Source organism: Elgaria multicarinata, chromosome 4, assembly GCF_023053635.1.
Source record: "Elgaria multicarinata webbii isolate HBS135686 ecotype San Diego chromosome 4, rElgMul1.1.pri, whole genome shotgun sequence".
Lineage (NCBI taxonomy): Eukaryota > Metazoa > Chordata > Lepidosauria > Squamata > Anguidae > Elgaria > Elgaria multicarinata.
The window spans coordinates 101,328,104-101,354,739 of NC_086174.1; the positions used below are offsets into that span (position 1 = coordinate 101,328,104).

General features: G+C 38.5%; 1 protein-coding gene across 2 annotated transcripts in view; it reads left to right on the top strand.

The window, feature by feature from the left end:
* Positions 1–5,022: 5,022 nt before the first annotated feature.
* Positions 5,023–26,636, top strand: part of EPHA7 (EPH receptor A7) — a 211,653-nt gene continuing 190,039 nt past the window's right edge. For both annotated transcript variants that reach the window (XM_063124868.1, XM_063124869.1), the window contains exons 1-3: positions 5,023–5,183; positions 10,731–10,795; positions 16,085–16,754. In XM_063124868.1, coding sequence (XP_062980938.1) covers positions 5,087–5,183; positions 10,731–10,795; positions 16,085–16,754 — 832 coding nt within the window. In that variant the 5' untranslated portion in view covers positions 5,023–5,086. The remainder of the gene's footprint in view (positions 5,184–10,730; positions 10,796–16,084; positions 16,755–26,636) is intronic.

Sequence of the window (26,636 nt, forward strand, 5' to 3'; positions counted from 1 at the left end):
AATGGAGTTTACTCTTAATTAATATGCAGAGGACTACAATCTTTGGAATGTTAATGAAACTGTATAATAGACATAGATTTATTTATTTATTACATTTCTATACTGCCCAATAGCCAAAGCTCTTGAGCTGTATAGAAATATAGATACAGATATATAATAGGCAATGTTTTGTTATGTTGAAACAAAACCTAAAAGTCTTTAGCCCCACCAGTAGTCCAGTGATGGGAGCCTGTCATGATGGACAGTTGGCTGTAGCTAAGCTAACACAGACCTGATCGGTAACCTAAACAGGTGATCACTAGCACCAGGGTATAAGTATTATAAATAAATGTTTGGGGAGAGGGAAGCATTTAGTTCAATCAGGCTTTTAGAATTAAATAATCAGAAAACACATACAGCATGTGGATCACTGAATTACAAACACACCTAGGTACAGCTTGAGTAACCCCAAAGTCCCCCCTTTTTCTTTTATATATTTTGTGTGATTAACATTACTAAGGACATAAATAAATTAGTAATTACTGAATAAATTACTAGGCCCATGAGTGCTATGCACAGCTTATTAAAGTCAATAGCACCCCGCATCACTATATGGTTTGTAAAGTAAATATTTTGAAATAGAGCTCTATTATTAGGATACAGCACATAAGGAATGAATCTGGTTGCATTTCATTTCAATTAAAAGAAATTATACTTTGCTGGAATAGTGTTTCTCACATTTTGAACTTCCAGATCCCTTCTAAAGTAACCTTCTGAATCAATACCCCAGCATCAGCCAGCTCTTTGATCTGTGAGTACATAGAATCTTTGCACACAGCTGCATGTATGGATTCCACGGCTGTGTGCATAAGGATCTGTGGGCTAGGACATGAATCCGGCACTACAATAAGAAGAGAACTGGAATAGCCTAATCCTGGATATCCTCCCCAACCTGCCAGCATGGGGAGGATCCAAGAATGGAGCAGTTGTGGCTACAAAGTCACCTTTTCTGTGGCTTCCATGGTTGCATAGCAGTTTGGATGCCTGCCATGCTGCTACCTGGAGGGAAGTGTCTCTGGCTCCTGGTGCAATATCATCTGCCCGCTCCACTGTGAGAACCATTGTTCTAACAGAACAAAACCCATATGAGAAAAACCCATGGAAAAGGTGTAGAATAACAACTTGCAAAGTAACCTTTAAATAGTTCTAATTAATTACACCATTGCAGAAACAAGGACACTGGTTTCACTGGGACTTGCTTGGTAGTAAGTATATTTAAGACAGCATTGATAATAATAGTTCAGACCTATTTTCCCTCCCTCATACTTGCATATATATACACACAGAGAAGAGGAAGTGCATGCAGCATAATCAGTAATTGCACTCATACCTGTTATATCAATTGTGCTGTCTATTATATGTTGTAGTCTTGAATTTACTGGGGAAAATGTTTATCTTCTCCTAAATGCATATTAGTTATCCAGCAGCTGAAAGGTAGATATAGCACTTAATTTTAAACCTTCCCTAGGAATTCATTGAAGTCACGTTCGAACTAATTGGAATGCTTGTGTACCTGGAGATTTTGGTTGAAATCTATTATGCCTCAATGCATATTATATATGACACACTAATAGATAAAACATTTTGTGTGTGTATGTTTACATGTTTTATAAATATAAAATCTTTATTTTGCTATTACTTTGATCTTTATTCGAGGAGTCTGTCTATATCTATAAAGAACAAGCACTTTATAAATTTCAGTTATACCATGCCTACATAGAATAATAAAAATACAATGTAACTGCATTCATATACAGATTTCTATTCCCAGCTATGCGAAGGGTTTTAAAAATATTATAGTATATAAACTGGAATTGCAGTTTTCTCTGAGTAACTTCATTTATTTCAAAGATGTAAACAGATATGCCATTTCCAGTATTTCAGTATCACTTAAAAGAGAACCATCTGAAGGTCTGCTTTCATAGAAAAATTCAAAATACATTTTAGAACAAATCCTCTCAAATGTATATGCTAAAATAAATATTACTATGGATTATATTTCAGATAAAGGTAATTTCATATCCCAAGGCTTCAGGCCTTTTTCTTTAAAGTAAGAAACAACAGTTCTTTAACAGCACAACTCTGCCTTGAAGTTGTTGACAAAAATTAGATTTGTTGTGTATTGTATTCAAAACAAAGGGCATTGCTAAGATGCCCAGCACAATCAACTTTAAGATGTTGCTCCCCTTTCTGTTGCTGAGCAAGCATGCTTTGCATCAATGGGCTGAACTTTAAAAAACTGACAACTTTCTTTACTAAAGAAAACAAAATTACTTTTATCTGATTAGATCTTGTTGCTGGTTGTTTCTAAGGTTGGGGAGGGAGAGATGCTGAAGAGCAACGAGACTGATGTTATCATTAAACAGTTTCTTCATAACTCTTGTGGGTGGGCATAGAGGAGAAAATGCTAAAACTGAAAATGTTGCTAATGTTAATATTTTTTACTTTAAAAAAAAAGAATTGAAAAGTAAACAAAAGTTTTAAATTACAACCATCCAAAGGAGATTGTTTCATATTTATAATGGTTGATTCAGAAGCAGAACCAAATGTTTTATTGCAGATGTTTGTAGTCGGCAGAAGATCAAATAGATGGAGCATAGTTTTTATTACATAGTTTTTAATACACAACAATGATATTTCCTTTGTATATTCTTGATGTTTTGTACTCCACCAAGTTTACAATTGCAAAATTCTTTGGGATATTGGTGTGTGGCTATGTTTTGTTTTAAGTTCATGCATGTGCTACACACACTGTAAAATAATTCCCAACTACCATCCAATGTGACTAGGAAAATAATGCATAGAAAAGCAAGAGGCAAGAGGAGATTTGAGGTCAGTATGCTGAATACAAATCCTTCAAGTGTGTGTGTCTGTGTGAATTTTGGGGAAAGTGTGTGTGCGTGTGTGTAGAATGAGGGCAAGAGATAGGGAACAGTTTGTATATACAAAGATAACCCACAGTTTGATTTCAAGGCATTTCAATTCCTCTGACATGGAAACAAAAACTATAAAACCCCACATCACTTTAAAAGATGTGGATTAGATTCTATACTTAAGATAGTTCCTTCAATGTTTGCTGATGCCGCTGAAACTATACATGAACTTAAGCATTTTTTTTAAAAAAAAGTGTGCTTAATACTGAACTTTTATTTTGAAGGAAAAGTAGCCGATCAGCAGCTGTTGCTGATGAGGATAGGAGACCAACAGGAAGGAACTGCTCCCTCCCGCTGCCTTACACCAGACGCTATGGGCGAGGAGGGCTCTCCTGCAAGTCAGGAAGCCTCCTGGAGGAGATGCGCCCTACTCTGAGAGCTGCTGGGGTGGGAAAGGGGGTTGCTTGGTAGGCAACATGCAAGCAAAGGAGGACGGTGGCTGCTCCCACAAATTCTCTTTTGCTCTCCCTCTCTGGGTCTCGTGGCAGGGAGGGTTGGGCCCACAGCGCTTCCTAGATCGAAGAGCAACGAGCCACCTCTGCCTGTTCTTTGTGGGCGGTGCGGACAAGGACTTGGAAGGGCCGGTCACCTCCGCCCCCCTCACTCGCGCAAGTGGGTCTCCCCTCCAGGACGGTACACTGGTGCGAAGCAAACCCATCCCTCCCTGCTGTGCCAGCTGAGGGGGAAAGAGGCAGCGGCAAGGGAGAGGGAGTCGCAGTTGCGGCTGCTTTTTGCAGGAGTTGCTTCCACCTCTGCTCTGCCGTCCTTTCTCTTGGCAGTAAAGGTTGGGCGAGGGGACGATTTCTTCTGCCCCTTGCTCCCTCCATCCCTCTGGAAGGCGCTCCTTGCCAGCGCAGCACAGCGCACCACCACCCCTCTCTCTTTGGGCGGCAAGCGGGGAGGGACTGGGTCCAACAGGACCATTCAGAGACAGCAACTGGAAGGTGCCCCACCTTTGTCTTCTCCTTGGTGGCATAGTGGGAAGGATGAGGCCCCTCACCTCATCCACTCGCTCCCTGGGCCGGATGGTTTGAAGGACTGGGATCATTGGGCCCAGTTCTGATCTCCGTAGAACCCGGAGGGAGAGCACAGGTGAGAGGATGTTGTGATTACTCTTTCCATGACCAACTCGCTAGAGTGCAACACCCGGAGGGAGCGGGCAGGCGGAGAGAGCGGCTTGCACTTTCTCTGTGGAGAGCAGCAGCCCAGTCCTCCCTTTCACTGTGCCCAGAAAGGGTGGGTAAAAGAGCGCGGGGGGACCAGCCAGCGGCTCCTCTTGCTTGCATTCCGTCTCCGGCCAGGGCTCAGAAGAGGAAGTGCCCACTAGCCTGCGGGGTGGCTTCTCGGCTCGGCGGTGGGAGGGTGCTGTGCTGTGCTGAAGGAGAGAGGCAGAGTGACTGATCTCCACATCAGCAACAGCTGGTGATCGGCCGCGTTGCCTTCAAAATAAAAGTAGCTGGACTAACCGCACGTTCTGCGTTTTGCATTTTGACCCTCAGATAGTTCCACTTTGCCTCCTGCAAGCGAGCTCTAAGAAGAATAGAACAACCTGAAGGGGAATCCAGGACCAGCTGCAACCCGACACCTTTCGCCATTCATTGGATAGGATTCTTAGCCCCGCCTCCGGTGCCGGAGCGATTCGTCGCCAAGCCGAGCCTCCAGAATCTGTATTCAGCTTTCTCTTAGGCTGGGCTTATCTGCCAATCATTCTGAAGGACGGTCTGTTCTCCGATGCTTTGGTCCTGCCCCCTGCCCCCCGCCTCCCCCCGCGTCTATCGATATTATTGGAGTGTGGAGCAAGCGGCCGGTCTGCAGTCGGAGACTCGCAGGCAGCAAATACAGAGAGAGAAAAAGCGAATAAGGAAAAGAAGAAAGCAGCCGGGAAGAGCTCTGTGTAAGAGCACTGCGAAATAAAACACAGTGCAGGACAAGCCTTTAAATACCCACCGAGTGGCAGCAGCGGCAGAAGCAGCAACTGCACAGTCTCTCTCTCTGAATATATCTATACCTATATATATATATATATATACACACACACATATATATATATATATATATATATATATGTATGTATATGTAATTAGATATATTTAAACATCTCCAGCTCATGCACCATGGTTTTTCAAAGTAGGCTCCCTTCTTGGATTATTTTATGTTGTATCTGGCTGCTTCGCTTTGTACACACGGGGGAGGCACAGGCTGCAAAAGAAGGTAAGGTGATACCGAAAACAAAGTTTATCTCTCGCTTTCTCGGTTGCAAGGGCTTTTCTTTTTCTTTTTAAAGTGCGTGTGTGTGTGTGTGTTCGAGATTGCAACTGCATGCAGCCTTCCACCCTCTTCCTCCTAACCCAGCAGAGATGGAAGGAGAACGATTGGCACCCTCAGCCGTGATCCGAGTGTCTCCATCTACTTCCTATTGAAGTGAATGAGCACCCATTCAAAGGTGATAACGGATCAGAATTGCGCCCGGATTGTGTCTGTAAGGACGGTGCATTTCGTGTAGAGATTTAGGTTTGCAAGAGACTGCACGTGATGCAAAGACCTGAGATGGTTTAAAGTCTGTGTGTGTGTGTGTGGGGGGGTGATATTCGTAAGGATCACCAGAGGTTGCATATGATTAGGTTGCAACTCATAGCGTTGCTGATATGAGCGATGCAACAGTCCCCCCTTCCCCCCACCTCACAAAATAAAAATGAAAATACCTCCGTGCCGACACTACTGGAGGGGGGGGGCGGGGGAATGAAACGAGCAACCTACTCTAGGACTGCAAAGGAGTTTGGAGACTGACGATGTATCCCAAAGGACAAGATGGGAAGGGGGGCATCCTGTTAGTCATCCATGTCACCTATAACTGCTAATAATAAAGTCTACTTGTTCATTTCGTGCTGGTGGCGTGATCTGCAGTTCTCAAAAGGGCATTCAGTCAGAAAGCAAGAAGTGGAGCAGAGCACATTCGTGTAGAACTATTGGCATCACACATACGGATGTGTATAATGTCGCGTTCTTGTGTGTATACAGTATGCATATATATGCAGAATGTAAATTACCACCACCACCCCGCCACACACTGCTCTCTTTCTCGTGTGTGTGTGTGTGTGTGTGTGTGTGTGTGTGTGTGTGTGTGTAATAGTAATATGTTTCTGTGTAAAGAAAGGAGCTAACATTTCATCGACGTTTTCCTTGAATGGCAATAGAGGATTCGAAAAGCTCATCAATCCAAGATTCATTTTAGAATGCACAGTGATATTCACGAGATGTTTCTCGCTGGGGGTGGTGGGATCTGAGATGCTGTTAATATCTGGGATATGAATTTTAGGGAGAAGATGCCCCCCCCACACACACACTCACTCACTACATACGTCAGGGCTTTTCTCTTTCTGAGCTATTGGCAGGATGAAGTAAAACATGTTTCTGAGCCTCCAGCCGGAATGGTCAGAGAAGGGGGGTCGCTCTCAATTAAAATATCCCCTGTACTTAAGAGAGGAGGGGAAGGGAGGGGAATAGAGATCAAGCGCTCTCCCTCAGTAGGGAATGAAAAGTTTATCCGAAAGGCTAAAACACCGAACAATATGGTGAAAGGTTGAGTCGGGCTAAGCCGAGCACTGCAGGGGGGGCGAGATCTGGGCTGGAAAGCAGCCTGCCTTTTCCATCCGTGGCCCTTACGGAGTGCGTATGGGTGAGGGAGACGGTCTGGAGGAACTGAACCTGTGTGGCACTTGGGTGTACTGCTTATCTGGAGTCGTGCAGTAATTTGTGGATTGACTTTAGATTTCCTTGAGCTGACCGGGGGCGGGGAAGGCGTGCGGATAGCGGGGAATTCTGAGCTCTTGAGTCTGTCGCGTTTGCCTGCGGGCAGGCTGAGAAAACTCGAGCAACTTTTGAAGAAGTCGTCGCCCGTCTCCCCTCCAGGAGCAAGCAATCGCCCCTTCTTCCTGCCCACTTCCTGCTTTCATTCTCCTCGAGGCTATAGGGAGAGTTTGGGCATTTTTTTTTTTTTTTAAAAAAGATGGGTAGCCAACTCATGTGGCAGATAAAGCACGTGTGTGTGAGAGCGAGAAAAAAGAGGCACCCTGTTCTTTCAGTCATCCTGCTGACCTTTGAAAGAGGGCTCGGGTTAAGCGGAGGGTCTCGTGGAAAATTCAGGCTCGCGTCTTTTATTTCAGGGGGCGGTTTTTTCCCCTCACCGGTTGACCGTTTCCCTAATCTAAACGCGAACCCCCCACCCACCGCGGCTGGCCCGGTGATACTCGCGAACAATAAAGGGAAAGGCGCGGAGCTCGTGGGTCTGTGGCGGGACTTGTGAGGGCTCGTTTAGCTGCTTAGCAAGGAGAAGCGCGGGAACCGGCTGCTCCCGCGGTGTCAGCCAGGCAAGAGGGTTCATTAAGCGAGCCGAGAAGGCAGAGGGGAGAAGAGGCTTCAGCGCGCCTCGGTGGAGAAGGGCGGGCGGAGAGGTACCTTGGAGGCGAGATGCCTCTGTGTCTTCCACTCTCCTGCCATACCAAACGCTTTCTCCATGCTATTAGCTGGAAAAGTAGCCAACTGAGGAAGGGAGCCTGAGGGAGGTTCTCGCCCATTTACCCCCCCCCCCTTGGATTAAGGGCAAAGGAGCCTCTTTGATTGGGTTTCTATAGATTTCTCCTTAAATTGCATCACCCCCCCCCCCCCTCCTCCGCCCGTCACTATGTACGGAGCATAGCTCTCAGTGTGTGTGCAAGGCTTCCTTTGGGGTTGAGGCCTGGGCCCTGAAAACTAGTAATAAAGTACCTCTGGCCATGTGCAGAGTGCTACTTCCTCACCACTGACAAATTCCAAAAGGGCAGCCCTATTGGTCTGTTAAAGCACCAGAGTTTTGTGGCACATTAAGACTGCAGTCCTGTACATCGTTTCCTGAGAGGGAGTACAATTGAACTCAGTGTGGCATACTTCTGAATAGATATGTGTAAGATTGCACTTTAAGGTTTCCTGAGGCTTCTTTTTTGTCCTCACTACTGACCACAGTTAGTCCCTGCATAGGGCTAGGGCTTGTATGATCAAAATCAGATGGTATAGCTCACCCTCAAGTTTGGACCAGTCAGATCTGAGTTCCAAACTGGACATAATCATGGGGAGGGAGAATGTGTGCATTTTAGGGGGACATGAGTCACACAACTATTTAGATATTGATATCTATCAAAGGTGTTTTTAGCCTTGTTGTGATTGTGAGATAGTCAGGAGAGAGGAGCTTGGATCTCGTCCGCAGAAATAAAGCATGATAAGCCATAATGGACGAGGCTGCTTTTTACTGCGTGAAAAATCTGAAGTCCCTTATGGGACAAACACCAAAGGTTACTATGGACCAAAAAAAAACACACCCCATGTACCTTAAGAACTAGCTAGTGCTACTTTGATATAGTAGCACTTGCTTTCAAAGGCAAAAGACTGTCTGTCTTACCGTGTCTTTTATTTTTGAGATGCTGATCAATAGGGGTCTGTTTTTTGCAGACAAGTTTGGATTGGCCAATGTGTGTACTATAGATTTCATTAGAGGCCTTTTTAAACAGATTCTTAAAAAAAAAATTCTGTTATCAACCTGGTTTGAGCTGGTTGTTGATTGAAGGCACTTGTTCCTTCAAAAAGTAAAATCTAAACAGACTACTTGGGGAAAAAAGTCCAGAGAAGTTTACATGTGAAGTATAGAATAAAAGTGTTTATCAGCACCTCTGAAATTCTCCCCCTCCCCCCCAAAAAAACCCATTTGCTGTTTATTTAGAACTCTGAATCATAAGTGAGGAGTATTCTCATAATTTTCAAAAAATCAAATTAGCACACACATTAAACTTTATATTTTGCATACTCAAACACAGAATAAAAGTTCTTTTTCACTTTAATTTTGTGTGCAGTATGTTAAAGATTTGAGCACCACTGGGAATGTTTAGGGCAATTAAAGAATTACAACTGCTTTTCAATAGATGCATTGAGATAGACATGCAGGGGTTAAACATGCACTATGGCTTTTTTTAGTTAAGCTTATCAGCATGGACTTTAATTAGCAACCCAATACACAGCACTCTATCAACTCCTGGTTAGGTCCCATTAATAGCTGAAGTCCCTTAGATACTCGGATTAATTAAATAATTAAACGAGAAATGAAGCTATTTCAAATTTGAAAAGAACTTGAACTTCTTCAGTGAGAAAGCACACTGTAAAAGTACAGAAAAATATTGTTTTAAATGATGCTTCTTCAATATGTTTAAGTCCAGGGTTGCAATCCTTTATGCACATGTATTTGGGAGTAAGTGCTATTGAAACTGACAAGACTTTAAATTTGCATACATAGGCATCAGGCTGTATGACTGCAATCCACTTTAGTTAGTTACACTGAAATTAGACATGGTTAGGAGGCTGGTTTGTAAAATTAGGCAACACCTGAAAAATATCCCCCCCCCCAACAGTTCTAAATGTGTTTTTAAAATATATTATATATATGGGGAAGTTTAACCTTGGTTCATGCAAAATATGTGTGCGAGTGTATATTAAGGATCAGTTTCAAATGTTACTGATGGCAATAAATTAATATTTTTTACATCTATGACTATGATCATCCACATACTTGTGCAGAGATTTCAATGGAATTTACTGCTAAGCAACTGTTTAAAGAACTGCAGGCTGTATATTGAGTTATATTAATTAGTTATTTTAAATTGTAAGGTGTTTGCAAAATGTACAGCTGGTTGGCAAAATGTACACTTGTGTAAAACATGTCAAAATAAAAGGATTATATCTGGTTACACTGTTTGGAATAATGATTTAAGTGATTATTTATCTAACTGCTTACAGTTTCAACATTGACCACTAATTTAAGAGGTATTGTGAAAGTATATAATGTGTCAGCAGAGCTTTATGATCATGTTTAATGGTAACCTTATTCAGCAAAATGAGAAAAAAATATTCCCATCCTTCTGTAATTATTGTTTTGTTTATTGGAGTAAGAGAGGGACAAGACTTCTGTTAATGGTAGTACAATACTAGTTTATGTTTATTCCAGTAATTGTGATTTCTTATCAATCTAAAATATGGGAGTATAATCTGTGTTTTGCTGAAGTGGCAGAAAACTCCCATTTAGTTTACTGTCTTAGATATTTTACATCTTAGATATTTTAGAAGATATTTCCTGGGATTAAAGATACATAGCTATTTTAATATTTTATTACATGGTGATGTAATAATGTCTCAATCTAATATGTCTAATATGTGCGTATATTGTTAATAAAAAATAAGTTAATTCAATATATAGTTTTATGAAATCTTCTTTTACATATAATGCTTTGTTTTAGATATACATAAATGTTACTGTTTTTCACATTCCCTAAACTACTTCTCTTACATATCATAATAGTTTGCTATGTATTAAAGGATAAGATAAGTGTATTTAAATGTTAATGTGTTTACATTTTTATTGCGTATGAATTTTCACTTTCATGAAAATGAAAAAGATTTATTAAAAATCATTGCTATTATAAAGAAATTACAGAACACAGATCCCTGTCATTTTCTCATATATATTTTTGCCTTCTATTACATACTAAAATATACTTGAAAAATAAAAGTCATTAGCATTTCACTCTGTTCAATCAGTTGCCTGTGTTAAATTCTTCTTGTATAATTTTTTAAGGAGAAATAATGTAATGCATTTTTTTCCTTATTCAAGTTCATCATGACTCTTTTAATTCTTAAAATAGTTTAACAAAAGGTTTTGTTTTTGTTGTTGTTCTCTTTCAGTAATATTGTTGGACTCTAAAGCACAACAGACAGAGTTGGAATGGATTTCTTCTCCTCCCAATGGGGTAAGCATACCATAAAAATCAATTGAGATAAAGTAAACCCCACAACAATATTAGTAGTTAAAATTAATCCAGTTGCCCACATTTTTTCTAGCAAATTTTACCAGCTATGTAACTTTTAAAATGTTTGAAATTTCTGTTGTGAAAAGTAGCATAGCTCAAATGAAAACTAATTAAAAGGGAACACTCAGTTACTTACCTAACTATCATCCTTTGTGATGAACCCTCAACTTCATATTTTTATTTAAAATCATGTCACTTCTGATGTCTTTATTCTTAGAAGGAGCCTTGCAGCCTGTAATTATTTTGGAAGATGGACTTTGCCTTCATGATTCTGAAAATTTGTATCATATAATACAGTGTTGTGATGTACAATTACAAATGCTGTAATTAAAATGTTTTCAAAACATCTGAAAATTATGTGCATACACTAAATCAAAATTTTAGGCATTTAAAAGCTCTTGTAAATATTGTGGAGCTAAATACAAAATTTGTTGCCACTAAGCATAAATTTGCACACTTATTTTTACTTCTCTTAACAAACTTACCCTAGTACATTTTGAGATCGTACTGATAAATATATTTATTTCATTTTAGAATTAAGCCACTGCCCTTCTGGCTGGAATTTCATATATATATATATATATATATATATATATATATATATTCATGTTTGAAAATGTGAAAAATGCCCATCACATACCTTTTTAGAATCAACACAATGAAAGAATACTGTCATTCTTTTTACATAGGATTCTTTTTTAAGTTGTTCAAACACCCGTAAGCTGGGTTTAAACATTGAAATGAAGTAAGTAATACATCCTCTAAATACTCTCCCTGATGTAGTTTGATTAATTTAAATGGAGTTTATGCTTCCAGAGCACTTTGAGGATAGGATTGCCCATGATTTAGAGTAGTTCTTACTCACACAGGTATTCTCTTTGAATGTCTGTGAATAAAAGTTTGCGCAATCAAGCCTTTAATCCATAGCTTTATACAGAAATCTGGAACCAAAAGAGCGTGAACTGTGAGTGCGGATACAAAAGTGTAACAAATCCTGTAAATAAGAAGAATGAAAACCTGAAAGTATCTTAGTTAAAAAGCGAGATCATAAAATCAAACCAGGCACATGGTGGAGGCAAGTCTAAAGGCTTTCGAAATGTACATAACATGAGCTGAATGCTTAAGATTAGTAATAACTTCAGTATTAGCAATTCACATTGATGGTAGTATTTTAAGAGGAGTGTTGGAAAGAACTATTAGAATTGGAGAGCAGTACATCCTTGAGAATACTACAAGCATGCCCATGTATTATAGAGAGAGAGAAATAAAATGTTGATGAAAATTGGTGAGAATCCATGTGAATGATGGATAGTGCTGTAAAATCCATTGGTAAGTATTGCCTCTATAAAAATTACTTGCATGATCTACCAAATAAAAACATACTTTCTAGATTTATTATGTTTATTTGCTCTATATGTTGGTATCCATAAATTGTCAAAAGCACTGAGAACAAATTTTCAAACATTTCTAGACAACATTTAAGAAAAAAGAGATAGTTTGGGAAGGCTTACTGAAGCTTCTGAAATGTTACCTGAAGAAGCATAAGTGACATTCATTGAAGTTCGAAAGAAGACATTCATATAAACATTTATTTCTATACTTAGAAAATACCTAGCACACTTCTGTAGTAGTTTATATTAATGTCAGAGGTCTTTTGTGTATAATATTTCGAAACTTTTTATCACAAAATAGTTGCTATCCATCCCTACCTTGTGTTACAGGCAGGCAGCAGTTTCTGATTGATTAAATACATCCTGCAAATATGTAAAGGTAAATGCAGTAGTTATTTACTAGTACTCAAACTGAGGGATGGAATTCAACATGTACACAAATATTGTAACTTTTTTGAAGTTTCACTATGAGAATATCTTGGGTATTGTTCTCTCCACCTTCTAATGGCAATGCTGATATTGTGTACTGTTGTAAGCTATGAAATAGTTGAATGCATCCCATGTTAATTCAGTTGGCATATAGGCATCTCATCCCCAAACCAGCTAAGTTGTACTTGGATTTAATTCTGTTCATTCCTATCAACTTCCACTCTGTAGGATAAATCTCAAATTAAAGGGAAGACCAGGAAATGGGATCACTTTAAGGTCACTGAATTTAATTTCACTCTGCTTTAGTGTGTGTTGCCACAGTAGTTCCGTAAGAAGACAGTAAGGATTTAAGTTCTCTTACTTATTTTGCACCTGTGTGAGTATTCAGTGTAGCTGGAAATATACTAACATTTTCTTAATTGTAGATACAAGATTTGTAAGGGGAGTGACCATTGTTCTGTGGAAGAACACATGCTTGCATACTGAAGTTTCAAGGCTGCGTCTAATATCTCCAGTTGAGCAGATCTCATTTAGCAAGGATGGGAAAGACATTTGGCTGCCATTCAGTAGACTGCATTGTGCTAGATAGACCAATGGTCTGATTTGGTATAATGCAGCTTCATATGCTTTCCTTTTTAAAAGGGAATATTATGTTTCAATGGGCAATTAGTTCAGCTCACTAAAGAAACTGTCTGTATATTTCATTAAGCAAACAGGTTGTATCATACATATTGTAACATAAATACTGCAGTACTTTGAAAATTCATTTTTATATTTACAGCTTCTGTGCATTTCAGCATTTACAACCGTAATATATTTTGTGGTAATAAGTTCCAGCATCAGTTCATCGATGTCTGCTTTTCTTAGAGCAGTGGACCAACTCTAAAATGATCTCATTTGCTGTCAAATAGCCTTGTGAACTATTGCGTGCTATATGGCTTTGAGCTAGGTTTCAATCAGAACTAGTCAGAACTCTAAAGGAGCTATCCGAAGTGCTGAACCCTATCCCCATCGGCAAACATATAAGTACTAGTTAATGCTCAGCCGGTCTAAAGGTGGTTAAGCAAGAATCCAGTTTAGTGTTAATCACTGTTCATGTTAATTGTGATGTCAGTGGGGCTATTCATACTAGACAGAAGAAAAGACAGGGAGTGTGTGATCCTGCAACCTGCTCATGATCACTAGTGTTATAGATTGGTCTTTTACAATGAAATGATCTCTCCAGATGTTAAATATTATGGGTCCAGGCTGATCTACACTCAGTGTGAATGTCCACACTTCGTTAATATAGTTAGGCTACAATCATATACAAAATTTCCTGAGAGTAAGTTCCATTAAACTCAGTAGGTCTTACTTCTCAGTAGATATGTATAGAATTGCACTATTAAAAGGTTTGCAGAATCATAGTGAAAACTTTCTAAAATATAATTGAGCTCTAGATGCATATGACTATACTAACTTTTAAATATTTAAAAGTTAAATATTTAACTTCAGGAACAAAACCTGATTATGTGGTTTGTTTACGTTTAGTGTAAAACATTTGTTATTTATTAATAGCAAAGAATTCATGTTCTACCTGGGCAAATTTGAAATACAGACCAAAGCCTTACCTACTTTCCATTTAAATTATTACACTTAATTTAAAAATGAATTATTTTGCTCCAAGTAGTATTAACTCATTTTATGTTGTTGACTTAATAATTGTAGTATAACTTTAACTCAAATAATACTACAAAGTGATGAGTGATCAGAGATAATTGTCTATCATGTCATGCAATTCCAGGAACAAAATTATAAGGAGTTAAGTCTGTCATAGATGAGTTGTCCATTACATGATCTTTCCAATGTGGAATGTGCAAATTTATCATACTCATTTATTACAATCAAAGAACTACCAACCACATTCAGTCAGCTAATTCTTCGCTACTTCTGTGCCAAGTCTCTTCTACTAACACTCAAAATAACTTTATTCTGAAACTGGACACATTAATCACACAAATACTTCTTCCTTTAGAAGAAGTGGAGCTAAATTTTATGATGGTTTTAATTTTTGTGAACCGCCCAGAGAGCTTCGGCTATTGGGCGGTATAAAAATGTAATAAATAAATAAATAAATAAATAATCTGGACTAGGACAGTTGAATGACTCATGTCATGTCATTGGCTTGTAAATGAGAGTACTTATGACCCTAGGTGAATTATAAGTTTAAATCAGAAACTGTTACCTTTGTGGCTTTTTCAATTTATGTAAAACATACCGCTGTTAGGCAGGAATAGTAATGACTCTTTCTATTCATTAGGGTTGAGGACTGTTCGTAGACTTTCCAGTATGCAAAGAAGTAGAACTCTAAGGCTGCAGTCCCAAATAACTAGAAATACATGCTTTGGCCTTCACTTGCTAGCATATATGTACTCTGCATCATACAAAGCCTCACTAAGGCATTGTATTCTTGTGTTGCTGTGGCTTTTTTCCATATGAAGGAACATGCTCTTTATATCTATTAGAAATTCTCCCTGGTACTTCCACTTTGAGCGCTTCTTTACTCATAGTTGGCTGTGGGGAAGCTGCATAGCAGATTACATCTGCAGTATCACAGCTCCCTCTTGTATATTGGTATTATTCTGAAGCCACACAACCAAAATTCCTGTTGACTTGGTGGATTGGAAAGCTCATTAATTCAGGAGTCATTTCATTGACTTGCATGTAATTTCTCTGTATCAAATGGGTTGTGAATCTGTGTCTTCCTTAAATAATATTGTTCCGAGACTATGGCTGGGATCCAGTTAACGGTGCGGGAAGCTTTTGTACACTCAGCAGGGCTTCTAATGGCAGACTTCCTGCTCTGTCTGAGAAACTGATATAGAAAATCAGGGAAACTTGCACATGCCAAACATGCTATTTTTGGAACTTGGCCTGTAGAATGTAATCATAGTTTTCTCTACATGAATGCTTAGGATTCACCCTACAATGGCAAAATTCTGACAGATCTAGATTAGTCATTTAATACAAATGTTTTAAAAACATGTATAGTGTGTTTGAAGTGCTTCACATGCATTACCTTGCAATCTTTAAAACAACCTTGTAAGGTGGGTCAGTATTAATATCACCATATTACAGATAGAGGCTGAGAGAGAGAAAGAATGGCTTGCCCAAGGCTAGCTACTGGGTTTCCAGCAGAGGTGAGATTCAAACCAGGATGCTTAGTCTTTTCCACTAAACTACACCAGTTCTCTGTCTAAAATTGTTTGATTTGACTAGGGTTTGGATCAGAGTGACAATGATTCACTATAGTTTAAAAGTCTTAATATTTTAAAGTTAAAATATAAGTTATTGAGAAATATGTTTTTTTTTAATTTAGCATGCTAAAAGATTCTATATTAATATGGTTAACTATTTCTTTATGTTTTAGTGGGAAGAAATTAGTGGACTGGATGAAAACTACACGCCTATAAGAACATACCAGGTATGCCAAGTCATGGAACCTAATCAGAATAACTGGCTTCGGACTAACTGGATCGCAAAAGGCAATGCACAAAGGATTTTTGTAGAACTAAAATTTACTCTGAGGGACTGTAATAGCCTTCCTGGAGTCCTGGGGACATGTAAAGAAACTTTCAACTTGCATTATTATGAAACAGACTATGACACTGGCAGAAGTATCAGAGAAAACCAGTATGTAAAAATAGATACTATTGCAGCTGATGAAAGCTTTACCCAAGGTGACCTTGGGGAAAGAAAAATGAAACTTAATACAGAGGTGAGAGAAATTGGACCTCTGTCCAAAAAAGGATTCTACCTTGCATTTCAAGATGTAGGTGCCTGCATTGCTTTGGTTTCTGTCAAAGTGTACTACAAGAAGTGCTGGTCCATTATTGAGAACTTAGCTATTTTTCCAGATACAGTGACTGGGTCTGAGTTCTCCTCCCTAGTTGAGGTCCGGGGAACTTGTGTCAGCAGTGCAGAAGAAGAGGCTGAAAACTCTCCGAGAATGCACTGTAGTGCAGAGGGAGAATGGTTAGTACCTATTGGGAAGTGTATCTGCAAAGCTGGTTTCCAGCAAAAAGGGGACACATGCGAACGTAAGTAGAAAATATATTTTATGTATTTTCCTACTGAATATTTTATTTTGTATTCTCACTTTTTTTAAAAAAAGCCTTTTGAATGAAAGTGTTGTATTATTTGTTCCAAATACAATGAGCCTTGGAATTTGTATGCTTCACACTAGCTAGCGTAAATCAATTGCATTCAGGGATAGAAGTCAAGAATTGGATGTTGCATTTTGAAAGGCTATTAAACTGACTACGCAGAGTACAGTTTACCTTTCCTAATGGTGTTGCATGCACAGTGTAAATGCAGTTACAGAATTATATCTTACAAGAAATAGGCCAAAGAGGACATTCTCTACTTAACAGTTCTTCAGAATACCCTTGAGGAAATCATAGCTTGTATGGAAGATACCATTAACAGTTACTTGCTGCTTATTCTGTAGCTTATTTATGGGAAACTATACATAAAGTTTCTAAAACGAGTATGATGCATTTGTGATCAGCAGCTGAAAAGCAGTTTGAGATGTAGCACAGGGTTGGCAAGTGTGGGTGTAGGAGAAGCTGAGGTTTAGAAATAAAATGTCTCACCATACATAGTTTCATCTACACTGGATCTGAGACCTTTATCTATAAAAGAACTATAGGGTTTGATTTAATGTACAAGTTTCCAGAAAGCAAACACATTGCATTTTCTTTCTGCAAGTTTTACACAGATAGCTTTTGTACAGTGTTGAAGTGATACTGACTTTGGAACTTTACAGGACAGAACAAGTCTTTCAGCATTGAAGAATAAAAGAAAGAGCTTGTGCGTTAACTAGGGAAAACTCATTAAAAATTGTAATGTGAAAATTACTCATGCAAATCAGTCCAATGTACTATGCCATGGTTCTGATAGAAATATTAAAGTGCTTTATGTCTATCAAATCATTATCCATTGATTTTTTTGATTTTTTAAAAATGACTTTATAATAGTACTAACTTTCTTCAGAAGCATTGGAGAAAATAAAATGTTAAAAACTAAAGCTTGTTGAGAGAGGCCTGTGTTGAATAATTAGAACTCAAATAAATTGTTTATTAAACAGGCTTCTTAATTTCAGACCTCAGTAATGTTGACAGAGGCTTTTAATGATAACTTGCACTTGAGTGTCTCTCTGTGTTCATTTTGCAAGAATGCTTCTCAGGACTGGCCTTCTGCCAAAGGAACTGCTAAGAGAATATGCTATGTTGGAAGTGATCCAGGTTTTCATTTTATATGGTTTTATTTTTCTTCCTCCCCACCTCTTCTTTTTAAAAATGATCTAGGTAAAAGTTTCAAAATAAAGCATTACTCCATATTACAATTATCTACATTTGAGGAAGCCTAAGACATGATAGCTAGCTGGGTACTAACCATATTAAAAATGTAAGATGTTTGATGTAAAAGGACATGTTTTACTTCAGTTTACTTCAGTGCTTCAGTCTGATACTAGTAAGATTTTTCTGCTGTAAAAGCTGGAGTGATCAACTATTCAGTGACTTAAAATATAGTTGGAATAGTGATATGTTCACTTTGACAGAAACTGAACACTGTGTCATTAATACAATTAGCTATTTTGTTACTGTCAGACTTTGTAGCATGACGAACAGAAGCAGACTTGATATGTGATGCTTTAGCCTGTGGCTTTAATTGTTCTGTCTTTGTGTGTGTTATTGACTATAACTTCATAATGGATTTGATTCAGGGATAAATCCCTAAAAATGAGTGTTTGCACTGCAATCCAGACTCTGGTATACAGAATACACTGGCCCTGATCCATAGACCTTTAAGTTCAGGAAGATCTGACACCAAGATGGGCATGGTCAGCACTAACTACACAAATCACCTGTTTTGGCGAACAAGTCTGGGGTTTGGATTTAGTCTCTTCCCCTCTCTTGTAATGGCTAATTGATGCCATAGGTTTGATGCTGTGAAATGTGCAAATAGTCCCAGACGAGGGGATCTAGCTATGGGAACTTGCTTTGGGCATGTGGTTGGTGGTCTGTTTGGGTTTTTGGCATACATGGATTCACATAAGGGATCTTGCTTTAGTGTGTAACTTCCCCTTGCTGAATTGGGCTAATTATGTAAATAGAAGTCTGATTTCAGTGGAATTTAAGTTAATATTGTGCTTAGGAACACTGCACAATAACTCATATTTAAGAAAATAAAGAATCCTGCTGGATCAGACCAAAGGCCTACCTAGCCAACATTCTGTTCCCACAGTTGCCAGCTGGTTTCTGCAACTGGCATTCAGAGGCATAATGCCTCTGATAGTGAGTAATTAACATCTTGACATTATAATCATAAACACACTTTCTGGAGAGTAAGTCCAATTGAACACAGTTAGATTTACTTCTGAGTAAGTATGCTTAATATTCTGTAAAGGCCAAATGACAACAATTCTTGTCAACAGAAATGATATTTTCTATTAAATCAAAATCTTTAAGCAAAATATATATTACTTATACCTTGTGAGTTGTTTGTTCCTCTGCACTTTTTGCACTATACTCATTAAGCCTTTAGGAATTAGTTCTTTGCATAGCCAAATCTGTGTAAGCTAAATCGAGGCAGATATTTAGATGAGCACCAAATAGCTGGGGTGGAGGGGTAAAAATAAAAATATCTCTGGTCCTGTAAATTTTGAGGAGGGGTTGGCTCTTCCTACTTTACAAAGTTGCCGAGAATAGGTTTCTTAAAAGTTTTTTAAAACATGGGTATTGAACCTGAGGCATATGGAACAAATCTACCCCACGTGTGATCCCAATATCAGCCATACGAGGTTCCCCAGATGGCCACACACCCTTTCTCCTGACTGTCAATTGTTAAATATTTTTCTGGCTTTTGCACACTTTCCCCCATTCTAAAAGGTCAAAATGCCTTTCTTAAGGCTCTGTTACTGGAATCAAGATACTTAAGATAAAATGTGCTGGTATTTTGGGCCCCACCCTTTGTCTCTGGCCTTACCTCTTTTTTTGCCTTCAGCCTTACACACCATTGGAATATGGCCCCAGAGAGCTTCTCTGAAGTAGAGCTTTGATCCCTGGGCTGAAAGTCATTTTAAACAAACAAAAAACAAAAAACACCTGGTGTAAAAAAACTTCAAACTTGCCAACCATGATCAGCCGTTAGTGAGCCTTATGAATTCCTTTTGGTGGTGGTGGTGGTTTTTCCTTTGCCTGATCATCATCATCATTATGACTTTGCATGGTGATCTCATACAGGAAGGAGAACAGAGCTGGAAGAATGTCAAGTGGTTGCAATGATGCTCACTGGCCGCTGATCAAGGCTAGTGAGAACTAGTGAGGCATTTTAAAGTATGTATTAAAAACCCTACTCTGAACCACCTCATCTGTGTCGTTCGGTAATCCAACCCTTCCCCAGTTTATTAGACATTTGCCTGCCCAACACAAAACATCAACTATTCTCTCTATTTTACCTGTGGGTGGGGGAGAATGGCCCCATGAAAATGGAGAGAGAAAATTGGCCCAGTACTACATAAATGCCTGATGACAGCAGACAATAGTTTTTTTGTGGATGATTATTTTGACTTGAATCGATCTATTAATTGGAGCAAACAATTTGCATATTATCAATATAGGTCCCTTTGTGGGTACTTCCATGCATATACCTCTGCTGTATAATAAAGAAACAAATTCAGACTTGGAGGAACACCCTAAGAGAGACTTTCTCACTGGCTAAATTCTCATTCTGATATACAAATAATGTATGTTTCTTCTTTAAACAGAAACTATTTTCAGGTTAAAATGAATGAGGGTTTTTTGGTGGGGGGGGGCATTAAGAAGTGCCGATATAATCTATATTCCATATGTTCTGTGTTATTTAAAAAGGGAAATAATATCCATTTGCTCACACATAGCTATATAATATTTCATGTGCTAGGAAATGGTTCACAGTGTGTATGAAATATATATGAAAATTAATCTGGCATTGTGTTTGAAACTTCAGACTTCTAGTGCAAGCAAAACTAGCCCACTCTTCTATTTAACTGTTTCATATTACTATAAAACCATCATCCAAAACATTTAAAATAAGAGTAATAGGAGTCTTTGTGTCATATGGCTGTGCGTGATGTGTGTGAGACTTAATTAATTTGCTGTACAGTACCCAGTCAATGTGACATTCTGGTGTTTTGATCTGAACTATTACAATTACAGATCATACTGTTAAATCCTGACTTACAGAACCATCCTAAGTGCCAGATCTGCTGGCTGGTGTGTATTAGGATGGGGTCCAGCTGCCTTCCTGCTGGTGAAGAGGCGTTTTGCTGACAGGGAGTGTCTGTCCATCTCAATATCTGAGTTCTGCCTGCAGAAAGTTTGCAGAAAGCTACTGTGAACTGTTCCCATCAGCAGTTGCTGGCATAAAGCCCCCAAATGGGCTATTTCAGAAACAGATGTAGCTGCATCTGGAGTCCCGGAGAGGTCCCAGGAATGGGCTCCTCAGTTATGTCAGCCTCGAGTTTTAAATTTTCCCTCCATTGTTTTCAATGGGGAATTTGTTTTTGTTTTTTAGAAAAGAAAAGAAACTATACTAGGCAGAAAAGCATGGGAAAGCCTCCTACCACTACATTCCTGACCTGATTGTCCCAAGCTGGCAGGGTTTGGGCACCAGCTTGATTTCCTGTCCATTTAGGATTACCCTATTATACACCTTTCAATTTAAATATGGCTTAGCAGATTCTAGCTAATGTAGATATTAGTGTTAAACTGAGACCTGCTAGATATTTCAGGCAAAAAAGTAATTAATTTGTTTAAGATGATACTATACTTCATCTCACACATTTAAGGGCTAGCATTGTAATTCGGATGGAGAAGCAGGTGAAACCGCATTCCCTGCTCAACACATATATATATATGAGGTGGACAGTCCAACTGGAGGATACATGGAGGTGGTTCTTTCCAATCAAGAAGTGGAAGGCTCTGCATATATGTGGTAGAGGGGAAGCACAAGTGCCCAATCCTTGACATGTAAATTGCAGTGCTTGGCTCAGTCAATGTGTAAACAATGTCTATGGCTCTAAATAAGATGCATGGGACTAATTTTACAGATCTGGAAATCTCTTCACCTGATATAGAATCACAGAATAGCAGAGTTGGAAGGGGCCTGCAAGGCCATCGAGTCCAACCCCCTGCTCAATGCAGGAATCCACCCTAAAGCATCCCTGACAGATGGTTGTCCAGCTGCCTCTTGAAGGCCTCTAGTGTGAGAGAGCCCACAACCTCCCTAGGTAACTGATATGGATGACTAGGTAACAGATCTTCTAGATCTGACATCTTAAGAGAAAGTGACATATACAAAGAATACCTTGAACAAATTTAATGTCATATGAGATGTCTTTCTGGAGTATGTTGACTTGTCAATATTGTCCCCCAAACACCAGTTGCTATGAGCTGGTAATCTGCCCATCATTTTGCCATCCCCTCTTTCCTTTCATCTGGTTACTTAACCTCCTTGTTACCTAATTGAAAATCGAACACTGGATTTTCAATAATTTCTCAGAGTTCTGGTTTTGTAATGACAGTCACATAATTTTATCAAACGCCTTTTTTCCTCCCTAATAATTGCACACCACTCAGAAGAACAGTGTATCTGCCCTTCAAAAAACTAGGTTTCTGTTATAAGTTCAATAATAATAATATAAAATAGTAAAATATGTTGCATTATTACAATAGTATCTAAAATCTTCCTTTACTATTGTTCGTTGTTGATAACAATCTTAATAAAATATTGATTTAAAAACCTTCTCTATACCTCTGAGGTCAGAACTGCATGTACCTTGGCAATAACAAAGCCAAACGTGTTTTTGCTGAGATAACGTCTGTATGTGTGGAAGGGAGAGGCTGCTTGTAGAGGATTGGTAGGCAGGAGGAGGATTTAGACTCTTCTGCATCTGCCAATACTCTGTAATACTGACCTGCCTTATAGATGTTATAAGGATTATTAAGATAATGCATGTAAAGCACTTTTGTTTAAAGTGAATGCTAAATAACTGAATTGGAATATATTAATGCATTGTCTCATATCATGACCATGAAACTTGATTGCTCGTTTCAGTATTGAAATTTGATTCAACAGGCATTAATCTAGAAGTGAATGATATATGGGAGCTTCAGAGACCGGCGATATCTACCAATGACTGTTTATCATGCCAGAATCTGTATCATTTACATGTACTGCATTTCCCACTACACAGAGAAATGTCCAGAATGTATATTTCCAACTAAAGAAGGGACTTTTTAAAATTTTATTTGCAATGATAACAAAACAATGATAACAAAACAAAATAGGTGGGGAGAGAACAACAAACAACAAAGTAAATAAATCACAAAACAGCATATCTATTCACAATAACTTTTCAAACACCATTATTTTAAAAGAAAAGATGAAAAAAAAGATTTGACACTTCTGTTTCGAATATACTTTATTTATTTATTTATTTATTTATTACATTTTTATACCGCCCAATAGCCAAAACTCTCTGGGCGGTTCACAAAAATTAAAACCATGAAAAGCATAAAATATACAGGAATCTTTATATTTAAGCATTCAGATGAAACTGATGACTATAGGATATACATTAAAATGCAGCAAGTTCAGTATTGACTTAAGAGCATTGAAAGAAAGGTGGTGGGTATCCTTCCAAGCTTGAAGTATGAGTCTCTTTGCTACTTTCAGGGCTCTCAAAGTCCACTTTGGCTGACCATCTGTTAATCTCTGCATTGTATAAATATAATTTTAAAACCATATGGACCTCTGCAATTATCACAGATTTTTTTTCCAACAAAATTTATAGAGGCAGTAATTTCCAACTAGAAATTACACAAGTCATATGTGTCAACGATGCACTGTCCACAATACAATACCACCATTCAGCAAAGCTAGCCAGCTTCTTTTTAACAAACCTCTGAGGTATCCAGTAAACTAATTTTTGTTGGATCAGCCTCAGTTTTTAATCTACATAAATAGGGATGGGTGAACTCACCCGCATCTGATTCGGCGGATGCTCACCCTGTTGGCCTTGCTCGCCAGGCTGCACAAACTTCTTTTGAGGCTCTGCTCGGCCTGGCAAGCGCTCAGCGGCTCGCCGCCCTCACTGCTGAAATCCTACACTCTCCCCGCCCGCTGTGACAATGGCAGCTGCCATTGATGCAGTGGGAATGTTCAAAAATTTCGGAAGATGGTGTTTTTGGAGATTGAAGAAATTGTGGAAATGAAGATAGAACGAACACCAAAAGTTGCATTACTGTCACTATTTGAAGATTTAAAATGTAAAAAGGAAATCAAGGAATTGATAACGAATTTGCTGACTGCAGCAAGATTGATTGTAGCTAGGAACTGGAAGATTCAAGGGGAATATTCTATTGAAGAATGGTATAAAGAAGTATGGGATATAGCTATTAATGATAAATTGACATGTAATATTAAATGGAGAAGAGGTTTAGCTAAATCAAATGATTTTGAAGGAATTTGGAAACAGTTCCTAATATTTGTGTTTTCTAAAGGAAGTGGGAAACCACCAGCAGAAGAAAGTATGAGATTTTGGAATCAGGAATGAGATCCCGAGGTGGGGGGTGCACTTGTATGTTAATTTTGATTATGTTATTTAGATAAGATATTATGTATTCAACATTTCAATATTATGTAGTATGTTATGTTTTTTTTTATTTCTTTTTGTGATAATGTAAATGTGTATGTTTAAGTATTGTAGGAAAAAAATAAAAATTTATAAAAAATAAAAAATAAAAATTGATGCAGTGGGGGGGAAGTGCACAATTTGTGGAGCCTCCATTGTGCTCCACTGTTTCCACTGCAGCCATAATGGCCCCAATTATGCAAAGGTAAAGGTGCAAATGCTCCGTTTGCACCTTTATCGTTGCGTAAATGAGGCCACCATTGATACAGCAGGGGGAATGTGCAATTTCGACAGTGTCAAATGCACTTGACTGGGTCGGTGGGGGTCCGACTTGGGAGTCCATCAGATTCCCGGATTCAGTCGGGTGCTCGCGACATTCCTATACATACGGAAGCTAAGGGAAAAGAAGGGGATTTTCAGTGCTTCGTTAAGAGAAATGCCTGAAAACATACATTTGGAATTGCATTCACATCTGATGCAAGCGCATTGTGTCCTGGCACTGGGAGAAACAGGAAGTTTGCAGGAGCTAAAGCTGCTGTGAAAGAACAGAGACCCCCGGGAGCAAGGCTGGCTCAAGTATTGAAGGAACTAAATTTACATATATCACTATCACACTGCTTTAAAGGTTCTCGTAAGATAGTGAAAAATGTTGGGTGCTTTGTATGTATGGTTCTATATCTCTGCATGCGTGTGTATATCTCTGCGTGTATAAAGAATGGTGAAGGCATATAGAAATGCCAGAACACATACACTCAAAAGCAGAAAGGAAGGTAGAAAGAGAAGCTGGGGGAGGGAGCAGAGAAAACCAAGGTAGGACACTCTAAGTATTCAATGCATGAAACGAGTGGACAATAAAAGATTTATGAGACGAATATTTGCATGATTGGGCGAAACATTCCAAACCTCATGTGCCAGTGAGAGATGGAATCATGCACTCGCTTTCACCCAGCTGTCAGTCCATTTGTATTGATTAGCTCAGGAATTCTAATACAGTCTCCTTTTACCTGAGAAACCATGGAAATCGTGCTCTCTTTGATCTTTATCTGGGCCTGAAGCTACTCTTATATTTATTGCCACTTAAGACTATAGTGTAAAAATCAATTATTGCTCCGTCACTTTTAGCATTAATAATGCATGTTCTTAATGTTTTCCCTCCATTGTGAAAGCCCTCATCTAGAATGGTAGCCTAGTTGATTAAAACCAATAAGATGTTCATAGAATGTGGACATGTAGTCATTAAGCTTGAAAAGTTATGAATTAAACTATTTCAAATTAATGTGCTGAAATGAGACAAAATTGAATTTCTCTAAGTGGCTTACTGAATGGTTGTAGCTGCTTCTCAGAAATTGAGACTATTTTTATTTTATATTTGACATCAGCTTTTATTCCCTAAACACTGAAGCTTATTTTTACATCTTTTCTATGGGACTTTTTGTTATTTAATTAGACAAACACAAACTGAAATTACAGTGAAAATTCAAGTAAAACATAAAAGTTTTTTTTAAAGTTATTTCACAGAATTTAAAGTAGCCATCTGCTGTAAGCGGTATGAAAATTCTTCAGTTATAATTTTGTTACATTCAAGGAATGGGTAAAATTATATACAGATCACAGCATTTCTAGTACTATAGCCTCAAAGAGATGCAGTAGTATTTACTGTTTTTTGTGAAGCAATTATTTGTTTTTGTGAACCGCCCAGAGAACTTTGGCTATTGGGTGGTATAGAAATGCAATAAATAAATAAATAAATAAATATTTATTGCATTTTTCTGCTAGTGCAGCTCAGTTCTTATAGATACATAGGGTCTAGTCAGCCCTGTTTTTAACATGATACTCTGATTATGGGCCCATTCAGAAGAAACCTTAAACCATGGCTTTAACTATGGTGTTTAAGCCAGAAAGCCAGGCTGTGTTCAGAAGACACTTTAAACCATAACTTCAACCACTATGAAGAAGGCTTTTTGCTTTATTCACCGTGGTTAAAACCATAGTTTAAGGTGTCTTCTGAACATGCCATAGTAGCAGACCATGTCAGGGCTCGCCGCTCTGACCAAGTTACTCCACTTCTGAAATCTCTTCATTGGCTTCCAATTCACCTCAGAGTACAATATAAACTTCTCCTGTTGACCTACAAAGCTTTTCACAGTCTACCTCCTTCCTATCTTTCCTCTCTCATCTCACACTATTGCCCGGCTCGTGCTCTTCGCTTTTCAGATGCCATGTTTCTTACCTGCCCAAGGGT